Below are 18,103 nucleotides of genomic sequence, written 5' to 3'. Positions count from 1 at the left end.
AAAGAGAGAGAATAAGATGCCCAACTAATAAAAAATGATGTTTCATTGCTACTTTTTTTTTTCTTTTTTTCAGAAAGTACGTGTTGTATCCTAACCTGCTATCTCAGGGGTGCTTGCTGCCATTGCATCATGGGAAACCAGCTCGCTGGCATTGCTCCTCCCAGATCCTTTCTGTGGAGAGTTATTTCTCAGACATCCATGACTTTGAATATGATAAGAGTCTGGGAGTACTCGGTTCTTTAAAGTTGCTCGAGCAAAGCACCGAGAAGGCCTGGTGGTTGTGAAGGTCTTTGCAATTCAGGATCCCACGTTGCCTCTCACCAGCTATAAACAAGAGCTGGAGGAACTGAAAATCAGGCTTCATTCTGCCCAGAACTGTCTGCCTTTCCAGAAAGCTGCCGAAAAAGCATCTGAGAAGGCAGCCATGCTCTTCAGGCAGTACTTGCGAGACAACCTCTACGACCGCATCAGCACCCTTCCGTTCTTAAATAACATTGAGAAGCGCTGGATCGCTTTCCAGATCCTCACAGCTGTGGACCAAGCGCACAAGTCCGGCGTCCGTCATGGGACATCAAGACGGAGAAGGTGATGGTCACCAGTTGGAACTGGGTTCTTCTAACGGATTTTGCCAGTTTCAAGCCCACTTACCTTCCAGAGGACAACCCGGCAGATTTCAACTATTTTTTGACACTTCACGGAGGAGAACTTGTTACATTGCTCCTGAACGTTTTGTCGATGGTGGATTGTTTGCCACAGAGTTAGAATATATGAGAGATCCTTCAACTCCACTTGTAGACTTAAACAGCAATCAGAGAACAAGAGGAGAATTGAAGCGAGCAATGGATATCTTTTGAGCAGGTATTTGAGTTGGTCAGCTTTGCTAAGGTGGGAATGAATGTGCATTTATTTTAACTGTTGAATACAGAAATTAACTTTTTGGTAAATCCACCTACTCTTCAGACAGATGCATTATTTCATTGGATGTGTTTTAAGTAGCTAGAATATGCAGAGAGTGATCCGCTTATTCAGATGTTTAAGGAATATCTGTATTCTTCTGTATGGGTCAGGCACTGTCTTAAAGTGAGAGAGATGAATAGTTACATTTCTCTTTTCAAGGTGCTTGCCCTTTAAATGAAGAGATTGATATTGGTGAGATTTCGGTGCACTGTTTTTTGCTGTGGTGGTGATATGCTTAGGGTACTGTTACAGGAACATATGGATACTTAGTGTTTGGTGGTGATGGGTCGAGAAGCAGAATCAGGAAAGGAATCTTGATTGGAAGGATGATATTTACGCTGAGACCTGAAAGGTGATTATGGCTCAGATGCTGAGTTGTGGTCGACTCTTTGCGACCCCATGGAGTGCATCACCCCAGGCTTCCCTGTCCTTCCCCAGCTCCCAGAGTTTACCCAAACTCATGTCCATTGAGTCCGTGATGCCATCCAACCATCTCATCCTCTGCTGCCCTCTACTGTTTTCCTCCAATCTTTGCTAGAAACAGGGTCTTTAGCACTGATTTGGCTCTTCCCATCAGGTAGCCAAAGTATTGGAGCTTCAGCCTCAGCATCAGTCCTTCAAGTGAATATCCAGGGTTGATTTTTCCTTTAGGACTGACTGGTTTGATCTCCTTACTGTGCAAGGGACAGCACCACAGTTCAAAAACATCAGTTGTTTGGCACCCAGCCTTTATGGTCCAGCTCTCACATCACACATGACTACTGGAAAAACCATAGCTTTGACTATACACACCTTTGTGGGCAAAGTAGTAGTTGCTTTTTTATGCATTGCCTAGGTTTGTTGTAGCTTTTCTTCCAAGGAGCAAGCATCTTTTAATTTCATGGCTGCAGTCATTGTCCACAGTGATTTTGGGGCCCAAGGAAATCTTTCACTGGTTCCACTTTTTCCCCACCTGTTTGCCATGAAGTGTTGGGCTTGGATGCCGTGATCTTAGCTTTTGAGTGTTGAGTTTTAAGACGGTTTTTTCACTCTCTTTCACCCTCGTGAAGAGGCCCTTTAGTTCCTCTTCACTTTCTGCTATTAGAGTTGTATCATCTGCATATCTGAGGTTGTTGATATTTCTCCCAGCTATCTTGATTCCACCCTGTGGTTCATTCAGCCCAGCACTTCGCAAGATGTACTTTGCATAGAAATTAAATATGCATGGTGACTATATACAACCTTGATGTACTCCTTTCCCAATTTTGAACCAGTCCGATGTTTCATGTCTGATTCTAACTGTTTTTTTCTTTGATCTGCATACAGGTTTCTCAGGACACAGGTAAGGTGATCTGGTATCTCTTGAAGAATTTTTCCACAGTTCGTTGGGATCCACACAGTCAAAGGCTTTTGTGTAGTCAGTGAAACAGATGTTTTTTTGGAATTTCCTTGCTTTCTCTGTGATCCAGTGGATGTTGGTAATTTGATCTCTGGTTCCTCTGCCTTTTCTAAATCTAGCTTGTACATCTGGAAATTCTTGGTTCACGTACTGCTAAAGCATAAGTTGAGGGATTTTGAGTGTTACCTTGCTGGCATGTGAAATGAGTGCAGTGGTTCGGTAGTTTAAACATTCTTTGGCAATGCTCTTCTTTGGAATGAAAACTAACCTTTTCCAGTCCTGTGATCACTGCTGAGTTTTCCAACTTTGCTGGCATATTGAGTGCAGCACTTTCACAGCATCATCTCTTAGGACTTGAAATAGCTCAGCTGGAATTCCGTCACCTCCCACTAGCTTTGTTCATAGTAATGCTTCCTAAGGTCCACGTGACTTCACAGTTGAGGATATCTGACTCTAGATGAGTGATCACACCGTCATAGTTCTCTGGGTCATTAAGACCTTCTTTGTACAGTTCTTCTGTGTATTCTTGCCGCCTCTTCTTAATCTCTTCTGCTTCTGTTAGGTTCCTACTGTACCTGTCCTTGCATGACATATTTCCTTGGTATCTCCAGTTTTCTTGAGAGGTCTCTAGTCTTTCCCATTCTATTGTTTTCCTCTGTTTCTTTGCACTGTTCATGTAAGAAGGCTTGTGATTAGATTCACGTTATTCATTCTCAGGCCCTCTGTGTAGGTGATGATGTTCTCATACTATGTTATCTGGAGCAAATGGTATGTAATGGTGATGTTTATTTTGATCATGTGGTCAAATGCTTGCCCACTTTCTCCTTTCTGTAGTTACTTGTTGTTTTTGTTTTTAATCCCTTGCAATTAGTAAAGCGACCTGTGGGAAGAAACTTTTAACACTGTGCTAGTATCCTGCCAGTCGTCACGATTTCCTCTTTGATTTGGCATCTGTTAGTCATTCTTGTCTTCTTTGATCTTTACTGTGATGGTTGCAAAATGATGATCTTCCGATTCCAGCACCTTCCACGTAGGCCTTCAGCATTCTATGTGCACAGGTATCCTCTCTTTCCCCTAACTTGTTTATTATTGTTGGTATGGACTCTTCTGGAGAAGGCAATGACACCCCACTCCAGTACTCTTGCCTGGAAAATCCCATGGGCGGAGGAGCCTGGTAGGCTACAGTCCATGGGGTTGCAAAGAGTCAGACACAACTGAGCAAATTCACTACTACTACTATGGACTCTTCAGTTCGTACCTGCAGTTTGTAGGTAGGTAGGTAATATTACCTGCAGGTAATATTCTTTGTAGGATTTTTACATCAGGGATATTAATGTTTAGTTTTCTTTAATTATGATCCTTTTGTCTAGTTTGCTACTAGGGTAAGATTGGCCTCATAGAATAACTTGGAAAGTGTTTCTCCTCTGTGTTTTGTTAGGACTTGTTAAGGATGGCTGTTAATTATTTTAATGTTTGGCAGAATTCACTTGTTTAGCTGGCTTAGGTTTCTCTTTGTGGGAGATTTTTAATTACTAATCCCATCACTCTTTAAGGTCTATTCAGATTTTCTTTGAAGTCACCTTTGGTCATCTTTATCTTTTTAGGAATCTGTCCATTTCATTTAGTTTGTCTTAATTTTTGGCAGGCAAACATTTGTTTAAATTATTCCCTTAAAATTCTTTTTATTTCTGTGAGGTTGGTAGTCATGTCCCCTTTTTCCTACCTGATTTTAGTAGTTTGAGTCATCTCAGTAAAAGTTTGTCAGTTGTGTTGAGATTTTCAGTGCACAAGCTTTTGGTTTTGGTAACATTCTCTAGTGTATTTTATACCTTATTGCATAAATTTTCTCTCCAATTTCTGGTTTTCCTTTCCTTCTTTTCCCTTTGGTTTTAGTTTGTTTCTCAAGGTTAAGATTAAGTTATTGTTTTGAGCTCTTTTGCAAGTTAGGTGTTTATCGTTTACATCTTCTCCAAATGCTGCCTTGGTTGCATACCATACGTTTTTGTGTATTGCTTTCATTTTCATGCATCTCAAAGTATTTCGTAAGTTTTCTTGATCATTGATTATTTATGAATACATTGTTTCATTCTACATATTTGTGAATTTTTCAGATTTCTGATACTGATTTATTTCATTCCATTGTGTTTGAAGGACATAATTTCTATGATTTCAGTCCTTTAAAACTCTTGAAGCTTGTTTTATGGTCCAGCATATGGTTTCATCTGAGAGTGTGCCACATGTACTTGAGAAGAAATTTGTATTCTGTTAGATGGAGTGAGTGTTCCTTTGATATCCGTTAGATCTAGTTGATGGTATTGTTCAGTTCTTCTGTTTTCTTTTTGCTTTGGTGTTCTTAATAGCCATTTTTAGTTTTTTTTTTAAATTATAAAACTTGATACTATATGAATAGAAATTAAGAAATGTATTGAGTTTTTATTATATATCAGGAACTGTCCTAGTTGCTAGAGATTTTTTAGTGAAGAAAATAGACAAAAATCCCTATGGAGTTTACATTCTCGTGGGTATACGGATAGTAAAGAAATACATGCATAAAATATAAAATGTGGTGTTTGGTGTTGTTGGGAGAGGATTTTGCTATGTGTTGAGGGTGGGGTAGTTGTGTTGGAGCGCTTGCAGTTTTCAACTGGGCAGTCACGAAATGCCACACTGCTAAGATGACATTTGATTCAAGACCTGAAAGAGGTTTAGGTGTAAACCATGAAGATTCTCGATGGAGTCACACCCCAGGCAGAGGGACCGGCACATGCAAAGCTGTGGCTCAGGTTGTTCAAAAATCTTCTTAAAACTTGTTAAATGTGTGTCAGATAATGATTCGGTGAAACTGCTCTGTCTTTTTGGGAATGTAGATACTTTATTTCTTGTTTGAAGATTATTTAAGTGCACTATGAAGGGTATCTCTTTTCCCCCTTTAATCTTACAACCACACTTCTTAGCACTTCCCATTTTATAATTGTGTTTGTTTGCTGGTTTACTTTCTCTCTTCTAGAATAAGAGCTTCCTGAGGGCAGAGATTTTATCTGTTTCATGCACTGTTAAAGTCTAGTGTGTGGTAGGCACCTGATAACTCTTTGTTTAATGGTTAGTGAGCGAGTTGTCAGATATGACTTCTCAGTAGTTTCTTATGAACTTAATGTCTATAAATTCATAATAAAAACTCTATTATGACTTTCAATCTATCCTTATCTCTCTTAATATATGTGTATATGTAATGCATGTGTAGTACATTTGTTTTAAACTAGAAAACAAAGAAGTAGTTTGATTTAATTTTTTAAGGAGAAAAATTAAGTAGGCCTCTTTTGACTTCATTCTTTTGTAAACTGATGATTCACTGGTAGACATTTTTTCTGCCTTGCTTGATTGTAGTTGTATGTTCCATTAAAGAAGTTATGTATCTTGAGTTTCATGAATTCTCTGAATTTTGATTTGTATTAAGAATCTGTTGCCTTTCAGTTTTAATGGAATTATTTCCTGCTGTTTTCCAGGTTGTGTGATCGCTGAGCTTTTTACAGAAGGCGTGCCTCTGTTTGATCTCTCTCAACTTTTGGCCTATAGAAATGGGCAGTTTTTCCCTGAGCAGGTGCTGAGTAAAATTGAAGATCGCAGTATAAGAGAATTGGTAACTGCTGCAAATATTTACCATAATGTTTTAAATAGAATTATATTCTCCCTTCGGTATTAGTTCTCTGGAAGGTTTTGAATTTGGGACAAGCACTAAAGCCCCATAGACTAATATAAGCCTCCTATCGTTTTTAGTTTGTTTGGCAGAAATGTATAATTTTCTCCCCTTCTTAGACACAGAGCTCATTTGACTTTATATAACAAATACACACACACCCCTTTCCATTAGAATCCTAACTCTGCTTTGGACAGATTTGGAAGGAAATAAGGAGGTGCTTGGGCATTAGATAGGTTGTCCAAGATAGAGCTTGCTGGTAAGTAATAAAGAGGATAAATATGTAAAATGAGGAGACAGGAGAATCAGCTTGAGTGTAGTACAGCAGTATAGGGGCATTTCATGTAGAAGCAGCTGGCTTTGTAGACGTTCCTTGACTCTGAGGGCAGTTCTGGCAGTGGGGCTGTTGAATCACCCGTTAGTATAGCAGATCAGATGTGAGGAATTCTGGGAGGTCATGTCAGCCGTATATATCCACACTGCTGTTTGAGGGGATTTTTTTTACGGCATTTACTATAGTAACTGATGCATCTGATGATGACTGTGAGCCACTGAAAGGTTATGGTATATTTAAAATATTCTTTAGTAAGGTAGGGAACCCTGCATTTTGATTTCTTTTAAAAATGGCAAATATTAAAAAGTAAGATGTCCCAGAGGAAGCCAGTTTAGCTCACATCCAGTGAACAGTAGACTGGCTTTAGGAGCTGGCATACCTGTCTGTTCTCAGGGTGGTGCCCATTATCATGTTGGCTAAGTAACTTTATGAATTTGGGCCAACCTTTTCTTAGCTGTAGAAGGAATGAATTTGAGTGCTTTTAAAGACTTGATCCTCTTTATGTGTCTGGACCATCTAGAGTACATTACTACGTGATTTCCTCTTGCTTTATAGGGTGATGAGAGAGTCACATTTTACTCAGTAGTGAGGTTCTGAAAGTAGTTTGAAAGGTGAAGACTGGAAAGAGTCAGTATGACCTCAGAATCCCTTTAAATCACGTGTAAGTTGGTGTTGTAGCTTTGGTCTGATTTAATTTGCTTTTCTCAAATCTGTGTTTTACTCCCATTTTCCCCTTGGTGTAGGTAACTCAGATGATTCACCGTGAACCAGATAAACGTTTAGAGGCAGAAGATTACCTAAAGCAGCAACGTGGCAATGCCTTTCCTGAAATATTCTATACTTTTCTTCAGCCTTATATGGCCCAGTTTGCCAAAGAAACATTTCTTTCTGCAGATGAGCGTATTCTGGTTATAAGGAAGGATTTGGACAACATCATTCACAATCTCTGTGGACACGATCTGCTGGAGAAAGCGGATGGAGAGCCCAAAGAGAATGGGCTCGTTATCTTGGTGTCAGTTATAACGTCCTGCCTGCAGACCCTGAAATACTGCGACTCCAAGCTTGCCGCTTTGGAACTTATTCTCCATTTGGCCCCAAGATTAAGTGTAGAAATTCTTTTGGATCGTATTACACCTTATCTTTTGCATTTCAGCAATGACTCTGTTCCCAGAGTAAGGGCCGAAGCCTTGAGGACATTGACTAAAGTTCTTGCTCTGGTGAAGGAGGTTCCTCGCAACGATGTCAACATTTACCCAGAGTACATCCTGCCAGGCATAGCCCACTTGGCCCAGGATGACGCCACAATCGTCAGGCTAGCCTATGCTGGTAAGAGCTTATTATCCCAGTAAATGACCACTGACATCTGAAATTAGTGACCGTAATACCTCTTGTTTCTCTGATATTTTGGAAATTCCAAAGATAACCTTGAACTTTCATCCTTGAATTATTTGTGTACATTTTGGTATAATTTATAGCTGATCTGTTCATGAAACTCAAGCTTTGTGTGTACTCTGATTATTTGAAGTGATCAGAATTATTAAGTAAAAATATATAGCACAGAATTTTATGATTGTACTGGGAGTAGTCATCTCACATGCTAGTAAAGTAATGCTCAAAGTTCTCCAAGCCAGACTTTAGCAATACGTGAACCGTGAACTCCCTGATGTTCAAGCTGGTTTTAGAAAAGGCAGAGGAACCAGAGATCAAATTGCCAACATCCGCTGGATCATGGAAAAAGGAAGAGAGTTCCAGAAAAACATCTATTTCTGCTTTATTGACTATCCCAAAGCCTTTGACTGTGTGGATCACAAGAAACCGTGGAAAATTCTGAAAGAGATGGGAATACCAGAACACCTAACCTGCCTCTTGAGAAATCTGTATGCAGGCCAGGAAGCAACAGTTAGAACTGCACATGGAACAACAGACTGGTTCCAAATAGGAAAAGGAGCACGTTAAGGCTGTATATTGTCACCCTGCTTATTTAACTTCTATGCAGAGTACATCATGAGAAACGCTGGGCTGGAAGAAGAACAAGCTGGAATCAAGATTGCCGGGAGAAATATCAGACACCTCAGATATGCAGATGACACCACCCTTATGGCAGAAAGTGAAGAGGAGCTAAAAAGCCTCTTGATGAAAGTGAAAGAGGAGAGCGAAAAAGTTGGCTTAAAGCTCAACATTCAGAAAACGAAGATCATGGCATCTGGTCCCATCACTTCATGGGAAACAGATGGGGAAACAGTAGAAACAGTGTCAGACGTTTTTTGGGGGGGCTGGAAAATCACTGCAGATGGTGACTGTAGCCATGAAATTAAAAGACGCTTACTCCTTGGAAGAAAAGTTATGACCAACCCAGATAGTATATTCAAAAGCAGAGACATTACTTTGCCGACTAAGGTCCGTCTAGTCAAGGCTATGGGTTTTCCTGTGGTCATGTATGGATGTGAGAGTTGGACTGTGAAGAAGGCTGAGCACCAAAGAATTGATGGTTTTGAACTGTGGTGTTGGAGAGAACTCTTGAGGGTCCCTTTGACTGCAAGGAGATTCAACCAGTCCATTCTGAAGGAGATCAGCCCTGGGATTTCTTTGGAAGGATTGATGCTAAAGTTGAAACTCCAGTACTTTGGACACCTCATGCGAAGAGTTGACTCATTGGAAAAGACTGTGATGCTGGGAGGGACTGGGGGCAGGAGGAGAAGGGGACGACCCAGGATGAGATGGCTGGATGGCATCACGGACTCGATGGACGTGAGTCTGAGTGAACTCCGGGAGATGGTGATGGACAGAGAGGCGTGGCGTTCTGCGATTCATGGGGTCCCAAAGATTCGGACACGACTGAGCAACTGAACTGAACTGAACTGAACTGGGAGTATTAACATTAATTTGGAGTACGAGGTTTACAAGTATGTGCTTCTGATCTAGTGTCTTTAGATCTTTCTGAAGTTTCTCTGAACAGATATGTTTGCTTGAATATTAGCATTAGGGTATAACAGTCTATTGCTGTTGAAAAAAATTAATTTTCCTCGGTAGTTTGGTGTTGAAAGGTCCTAACCTGTTAGGTTACTGAATTTGAAGGTGCTTTCAGTTACTATGGGAAATAGACGGGGTAACAGTGGAAACAGTGTCAGACTTTATTTTTTTGCTCTCCAAAATCACTGCAGATGGTGACTGCAGCCATGAAATTACAAGATGCTTACTCCTTGAAAGAAAAGTTACGACCAACCTAGATAGTATATTCAAAAGCAGAGCCATTACTTTTCCGCCTAAGGTCCGTCAAGTCAAGGCTATGGTTTTTCCAGTAGTCATATATGGATGTGAGAGTCGGACTGTGAAGAAGGCTGAGCGCCGAAGAATTGATGCTTTTGAACTGTGGTGTTGGAGAAAACTCTTGAGAGTCCCTTGGACTGCAAGGAGATCCAACTAGTCCATTCTGAAGGAGATCAGCCCTGGGATTTCTTTGGAAGGAATGATGCTGAAGTTGAAACTCCAGTACTTTGGCCACCTGATGCGAAGAGTTGACTCATTGGAAGAGACTCTGATGCTGGAAGGGATTGGGGGCAGGAGGAGAAGGGGACGGACAGAGGATGAGATGGCTGGATGGCATCATGGACTCGATGGACGTGAGGCTGAGTGAACTCTGCGGGTTGGTGATGGACAAGGAGGCCTGGCGTGCTGCAGTTCATGTCGTCGTAAAGAGTTGGACACAACTGAGTGACTAAACTTAACTGAATGTTGATATTTCAATATAATATTGAAAAATTCAGCTGTTCAAGCATCAACTTAATTGCAGTGAATCAAATAAAATGAAAGAAAAGGCTATGGTTTTTTAAAATCAGGTTGTGTTTTTTAGACTATTATGAGCTATTTTTGCCCAGTGTGTCTTAGTCTTTCTCAGTTGTAGTGAATAGGTAAGATTCTGATGTGTAGGTATTATATTAATATATCATATTTACATTCATTTACTAGCAGTCATAGCATAAAAACAGTAGCGACTGTTTGTTGAAAAATCTGCTTTTAGTAAGGGCATGTACTGCTTCTGGTTGAAAGGGTTAAATGTATAATATATAGAGATTCTGAAGTTGGTTCTGGATTCTTTATTTTTTAAAATTAATTTACCTGAAGAATACTTCCTTTACATTATTGTGACGGCCTCTGCCGCACATCAGCATGAATCAGCCGCAGGTACTACCACACAATTGCACTCATCTCACACGCTAGTAAAGTAAAGTAATGCTCAAAATTCTCCAAGCCAGGCCTCAGCATCACGTGAACTGTGAACTTCCTGCAGTTCAAGCTGGTTTTAGAAAAGGCAGAGGAACCAGAGATCAAATTGCCAACATCCGCTGGATCATGGAAAAAGGAAGAGAGTTCCAGAAAAACATCTATTTCTGCTTGATTGACTATGCCAAAGCCTTTGACTGTGTGGATCACAATAAACCTTGGAAAATTCTGAAAGAGATGGGAATACCACCTAACCTGCCTCTTGAGAAATCTGTATGCAGGTCAGGAAGCAACTGTTAGAAGTGGACATGAACAACAGACTGGTTCCATTTAGGAAAAGGAGTCCGTCAAGGCTGTATTCCCTACGTATTTAATTTCTATGCAGAGTACATCATGAGAAACACTGGACTGGAAGAAACACAAGCTGGAATGAAGATTGCCGGGAGAAATATCAATAACCTCAGATATGCAGATGACCCTGATGGCAGAAAATGAAGAGGCACTAAAAAGCCTCTGATGAAAGCAAAAGAGGAGAGTGAAAACATTGGTTTAAACTCCACATTCCGAAGATGAAGATCATGGCATCCGGTCCCATCACTCCATGGGAAATAGATGGGGAAACAGTGTCAGACTTTATTTTTTTGGGCTCCAGAATCCTTGCAGATGGTGACTGCAGTCATGAAATTAAAAGACGCTTACTCCTTGGAAGAAAAGTTATGACTAACCCAGATAGTATATTCAAAAGCAGAGATATTACTTTGCCGACTAAGGTCCGTCTAGTCAAGGCTTTGGTTTTCCTAGTAGTCATGTATGGATGTGAGACTTGGACTGTGAAGAAAGCTGAGCGCCAAAGAATTGATGCTTCTGAACTGTGGTGTTGGAGAAGACTCTTGAGAGTCCCTTTGACTGCAAGGAGATCCAACCAATCCATTCTGAAGGAGATCAACCCTGGGATTTCTTTGGAAGGAATGATGCTGAAGCTGAAGCTCCAGTACTTTGGCTACCTCATGTGAAGAGCTGACTCATTGGAAAAGACTGTGATGCTGGGAGGGACTGGGGGCGGGAGGAGAAGGGGATGACTGAGGATGAGATGGCTGGATGGCATCATGGACTCGATGGACGCAAGTCTGAGTGAACTCCGGGAGTTGGTGTTGGACAGTGAGGCCTGGCGTGCTGCGATTCATGGGGTCACAAAGAGTCGGACATGAGTGAGCGACTGAACTGAACTGATACGTGTGTATGCCCATCCTGAACCCCCCTCCTGCCTCCCTCCGCACCCCATCCCTCTGGGTTGTCCCAGGGCAGCGGCTTTGGGTACCCTGCTTCAGGCATTGGACTTGGCCTTGTCATCTGTTTTGCGTTTGGTAATGTACATGTTTCTGTGGTGTTCTCTCAGATCATCCCACCTTCGCCTTCTCCCGCTGGTCAGAAGTCTGTTCTTTACGTCTGTGTCTCCTTTCCTGCCCTGCATGTAGGATCACTGGTGCCATCTGTCTAAATTCCGTATATATGTGCGTTAATATACGATGTTTGTCTTTCTCTCCCTGACTTATTTCACTCTGTAGAACAGGCTCCAGTGGTTCTGGAGTTTAAGGTCTGTCTGGCTGTTGAAGCTGACACACCAGTCTTGAGCGGTAGGTATTAGAGTGTCTTCATTTCCCAGCTGAGGAGTTGGGGATGGGAGAGGCTGAGGTATACCACCAGAGTGTACCAGGACTGGTTCTTTCTCAGTTCTCAGGGCTGCGGCTGTGGACCTGGATTTTGAGGCACCGTGCTTTTATCTGTCTGCTGGGTCTGAGGGTGAGAGGTCGTGGTGACCCAGGGTCAGTGCCAGGACCTTGCAGTGCCCCGTGCCACCCGGCCATGGTGAGCCGTGGCGTAAGCCTGAGAAGGCTGTGTTTTTACATAGAGTCAGAAGTCTCTTTGAACTTGTATGGCTAAGTGTAATTAAACCACACGTGTCAATAATGATAAATGTTTAAAAATCAATTAAAATTTTCTTTTGTTGTGTTTTTAAACTCAAGAGATGCTGGTATAGATTTGTATCTTGTGTCAAGTGAACTGACAAGTGTGTTGTGGTTTATGAGCATAAATGGGGAGATAAGTAATAGATCTTTCCAGACTTAAGAAGTGCCCAGGAAAAGCAGAGGCTTTTCCTAATAAAGATATTTCCATTAACATGGGATTATTCATCAGGAATCATCAGAGAATGGTATAGAATTCTCCTGTCTAAGTTAGGGTGAGTAGGCGCTGCAAGGTATCAATACCTTGCTTGCCAGAGGTACATTTTTGTTCTATTCAAAAAAGTGTTGAACCTAGCAAGCATAGGGGGTAGGACTCCATGATGAAGGGAAGCACTGTATTTGGCAGACGAAAAAGCGTCAGCTATGGTGGGATGCATCTCTGTTTCAGAGATGTTACAAAGTGAAGAAAAAGTGAGTCTTAGAATGAATAGAATTAGGTAGTTTCTGTTCTGTGCCACTGCCTGCTGAGAAGAGAAAGAGTGTGTCTTTGAGGGTATGGTCACATATTAAGCATGGGAGTGAGGGGAAGGGCAGAGGCAGGACTATGCAAGAATGGGAGGAGGAGGAACGCGTAAGTCCAGAGCAGACAGAGTTAGCAGCAGGTGTGGCAGCAGCACTAAGGAGCAGGTGTTTCCACAGTGGCCAGGAGTGGGGAATACTCTTAGAGGATCAGAGAGAGGAGGCGGACCGCTGCCGCAGCACGGCAAACAGCGTCACGCTGGTTCAGCAGGAACCGCGGATCACTGTAAAGCAGGCCCTTAAGGGGTGATGCGCGTGGGTAGTGGTCCTCTGAGGTGGTCCTGACTCGGTTACTGAGGAAGCTGAGACTCAGGTTGGCTGACCAGTCATCTGGTGAGTGCCAAGGTCAAGGTGTGAGCCAGGACCGGGGTGATCCTAAAGGTCAGCTTTTTAATTCAATGTGAAATGTGTTTCTCTGGTAGCCTGCTGCATGTCTCTTACTCAGTATGATGCTGTTGAAAAGATAGGTCTTTGTGGAAGAATTAAGCTTTTTTTTTTTGCGTCAAATCATTTGAGTGCTGTATTTTGGTTATTTGGTATTTTTTCCAGTTTTATTGAGATGTCATTGACATACCTCACTGTATAGTTTTAAGATGTAGAGCATAATGGCTTGGATTTACATATATTGTGAAGTGATTACTATAGTAAGTTTAGTTAGCACCCATGATCTTACAAAGATAAAATACAAAGCAATGAAAAACTGCTGTTTCCTTATAATGAGAACTCTTAGGATTTACTCCAGAACTTTCATATATGCCATACAGCAGTGTTCACTGTAGTTACCATGTTGTACAGTTCTGTATTTTTAAAAGAAGTTTATGTTTCATGATTAAAACGGGTAGTTTGGGTCTAGTTGTAGATGATGAGATTAGTCACTAGAAGTCAGATTAGGTTAAGTGCTAAGGGAAAGTCTTGCTTTTCTTTAGTTTTATGATTATTATTTATATGTATTAATATTTAGGGAAGACAAGTTATAAGCATTGTACAAATTTATGGTTATAATTATTATAAATTTTCTCCCTTTTATAGAAAACATAGCTCTGCTGGCAGAAACAGCTTTGAGATTCCTGGAATTAGTACAGCTGAAAAATCTCAACGTGGAAAACGACCCAAATAGTGAAGAAATAGACGAAGTGACACATCCCAGCGGAAACTATGACACAGGTGGTGTGGCCTCCTCTTCCAAGCTCTCTGTTATTTAGAGTGAATTGCTGTTATTTAGAATGTGAACCTGCAGCAGAGTCTCTTTGATAATTCTAGTGTAAAATGAAAGAACACCAGATGTACAGAGGGAAGGAGTCCTGTGTTTGACTGTTCTCTTCTGCTCTTTCTTATGCACTGTTATCTCACCCGAAAATGACCAGCCTGTCACCACAGATTCTAAGCTCAGTAGTTTTTCAGCCAGAATTGACTTGTGTCAACAGCAAAGCTAGCCAAATTATAAAATAATTATAGAATAAAAGGAAAAACATGGACAACACCATAGCTAAGGAATCTAAACCTTTCCTACTTATGTGAGTATATTCTGACATATACTCAGTCATAAACTGTTTATTTCATACTACCTATGATTCTTGTATCAAAACCCATACCTTTTATCATAAAAGAACAGTGTAACGGTGAACTCTGTAAGGTCTATCCCTGGCTCAGGTTTCTCTACATCCAGACGGCTTTTTAACAGGCTTTTAGTTAATGTTTATTGTGTTGAATATTTGTAAGTGAAATAATATACTAAGATGTTTTCTAAGATATTTCTGGTTCAGAAAAACTAGAGAAATCTACTTTTCAGACGGGGAAACAGTGGAAACAGTGGCAGGCTTTATTTTTTGGGACTCCAAAATCACTGCAGATGGTGACTGCAGCCATGAAATTAAAAGACACCTACTCCTTGGAAGGAAAGTTATAACCAACCTAGACAGCATATTAAAAAACAGAGACATTACTTTGTTAACAAAGGTCTGTCTAGTCAAGGCTATGGTTTTTCCAGTAGTCGTGTATGGATGTGAGAGTTGGACTATAAAGAAAGCTGAACGCCAAAGAATTGATGCTTTTGAAGTGTGGTGTTGGAGAAGACTCTTGAGAGTCCCTTGGACTGCAAGGAGATCCAACCAGTCCATTCTGAAGGAGATCAGCCCTGGGTGTTCTTTGGAAGGAATGATGCTGAAGCTGAAATTCCAGTACTTTGGCCACCTCATGCGAAGAGTTGACTCATTGGAAAAGACCCTGATGCTGGGAGGGATTGGGGGCAGGAGGAGAAGGGGACAACAGAGGATGAGATGGCTGGATGGCATCACTGACTCGATGGACATGGGTCTGAGTGAACTCAGAAGATGGTGATGGACAGGGAGGCCTGGCGTACTGCGATTCATGGGGTCGCATAGAGTCGGATACGACTGAGCGACTGAACTGAGCTGCACTGAAGACAGTTGTAGTGTCTCATTTACTTTTTAAATGTATCATTTTATGCAACAAATATTTGGAATTGAGGACACCGGAAGAATTTTAAACTTAGAATGTATCAGAAAGGAAATTCTTCAAATTACTTGGAAAATAATACTGTTGTACATCCTATAAGCATATAATTGGACTGTTAATTTGTTTTTAATATATTTATCTGGCTTCATTGGGCCTTAGTTGGGGCGCTCAGAATTTTCACTGTGTCATTGGGATCTTTGATGGTGGTGCAGGGGCTTGGTTGCTCCAGGGCATGTAGGATCTTAGTTCCCTGACTAGGGTTCACAGCCACGTCCCCTGCATTGCAAGGTGTTTCTTAACCCCTGGACCACCAGGAAAGTCCTTGGATGTTTTAACTGATGAAGTTAGGCAATAATACTTTGGGGGAGTTAATCTAAAGTTTTCCTTAACATGAATATAGAATTGTGTCTTTCAGACCATCTTTTCCCTTGCCAGTGGCTGCCCCAGAAGTGGGCTTTGCCTTCATTCGTTTTGTCAGTCGATAACGGGTAAACATAAGCTTTGCACCAGGCAGTTTGTGTGCTTGCTGTGAGCATTCAGGGATGTGGTGGTAAATGAGACAGAAAAGGTCCCTGCTCTCCTGAGGCTGTTTTAGTAAGGGGGAGACAGCCAACTGAGTAAATAAATGAGTGAAAGATGAAGGGTGGGTAGGAGATAGGATCAGAGAAGGTGATGGTGGCCAGATCATGTGAAGTCTTGTCTGGACTTGCAGTGTGTTTTCTGGCTTTCTGAACTGTAGCTAACCAACACCTGCGCCATCAGATTATATCCTGACCACTCTTAAGCAGCTTCATATCCTTAGGTCAGTCTTATTGGACAGTATCTCTCTGGTGCTTCCCCATTGTTTTTCCTCTGAGCCTCATAAATGGAGCTCGTAAATAGTGAGGTAGTGGCCATGCTTGTACCATCTGCTATTACAGTGTTTTTCAATCCATGCTCCATTTTCCCAGCTAGCCTTCAACGCATTGCGTAGTGGAAAAGCTTAGTGATTGCAGGTTTTCAGTGGTGGCTTCTGTAATCATTCTGTTTCCTCCAAGGAGTGAGAAAGACTGGGTCTGTATGTTTGGAGGAAAGAAAGTTGGTTACATTTTTCTTTGTTTTCTTTTTTTAGAGCTCCAAGCCTTACATGAAATGGTCCAGCAGAAAGTTGTCACTTTGCTGAGTGACCCTGAAAATATCGTGAAACAGACCTTAATGGAAAACGGGATAACAAGGCTGTGCGTGTTCTTTGGACGCCAGAAAGCCAATGACGTTTTGCTGTCCCACATGATCACTTTCCTGAATGATAAAAATGATTGGCATCTGCGTGGAGCTTTTTTTGATAGTATAGTTGGTACGTTTTTGTTTGTTTTTATTTTTATTTTATTTTATTTTTTTAGAATGTTTGTTTTTAAATTGATCTTTAAGATTTGAATTATCTTCTCAAACAGGTAATTTCCATGCAGTACTACCAAATTTCGTTAATAAGGAAATGAATTCCTGGTATTTCTGTCTGTCTTCATGCTTTTGGGTGCTGGGAATATCTTAGCTGATCAAGAGATTGAGACGCACATACAAAGGGATTCCGTGTGGTCATTAAAAAGTGTGTTCTGAAAGAATATTTAATGACCTGGGAAAGTACTATGAAGTATTACTAAAGTGACTGAACTCAGTTGAGTATAGGTAATAATAAATGATATCTTTATTAAAAAGGCTGAATATACTAAGATGTGAACAGTGATGGTTTTTGGGGCTGGGATTACAGGTAATTGGGTTCTTTTTTCATTTTTCCATGTTTGTCAAATTTTCTATAGTAAACATGCATCACTTTTACAATCAGGAAATAACAGTATAATTATGATTGAAAATCAGTCTAATTAAAAAGGAAGCTTACAGGCTTCGCTTCTTGTAAAACCAAAACTTTGTGAGAAATCAGTCGACTTTTTTCCCACTATTTTTTCAAAATGTTGAAATTCTTAATTTTCAGATTTATTTAAAGAAGAGAAATAATCTTGTATTTTATCTACGTATGAGTCCTGTTGTGTTTAGATTCAGAATTAGAAAGAAATGAACTTATTTTGCGTAGATTAAGTCATGTTTTACACTAAGATTTAATATTTTTCATTTTGGAGTAATAACCGATCATTTTCCAACTACTTATACTGACCTTTTCAATTTTAGATTTGGTTATTTATGAAATATTATGTGCTAAAGCTACATTGTTAAAATTACCCGCTAACCCTTTATATATCATTTTACACATGATTGTAAAACTTGTCTATTAACTCAAAAAGCTTAAAAACTGTTCTGCACACTGGTCAGCTTTACAGGTATCCAGACTTTCTCATGTAGCAGAAGCTGTGGAGTTTATAGATTTTGATTTTCAGTAATCTGGGACAGTAACTGATAAAAGGTTTGCTGTTGGATATTTTTCCTAAAAAAATAAAAATAGGAAGGAAACTCATCTAGCAATAGTATTCCTGTTTCTGCAAATATTACTGTATAATGATATAGAGAAAAGG

The 18,103-nt window shown here is 40.6% G+C and overlaps 1 protein-coding gene across 1 annotated transcript; it reads left to right on the top strand.

Annotated features, from left to right (window-relative positions):
• Positions 1-129: 129 nt before the first annotated feature.
• LOC108635484 (phosphoinositide 3-kinase regulatory subunit 4-like) lies at positions 130-16,935 on the top strand (the record flags this gene model as incomplete). Its single annotated transcript, XM_018045601.1, is given in 9 exon segments — positions 130-157; positions 160-219; positions 222-563; positions 566-679; positions 682-858; positions 5,839-5,972; positions 7,107-7,689; positions 14,157-14,291; positions 16,714-16,935. Coding segments are annotated over 9 exon segments (1,795 nt in total), but the record flags the coding sequence as incomplete, so codon positions are not given.
• Positions 16,936-18,103: the final 1,168 nt, after the last annotated feature.

The sequence above is a fragment of the Capra hircus genome, unplaced genomic scaffold (genome assembly GCF_001704415.2).
Source record: "Capra hircus breed San Clemente unplaced genomic scaffold, ASM170441v1, whole genome shotgun sequence".
NCBI lineage: Eukaryota > Metazoa > Chordata > Mammalia > Artiodactyla > Bovidae > Capra > Capra hircus.
The sequence above is the reverse complement of the archived record's forward strand: the minus strand, read 5'-3'. Positions and strand labels throughout refer to the sequence as shown.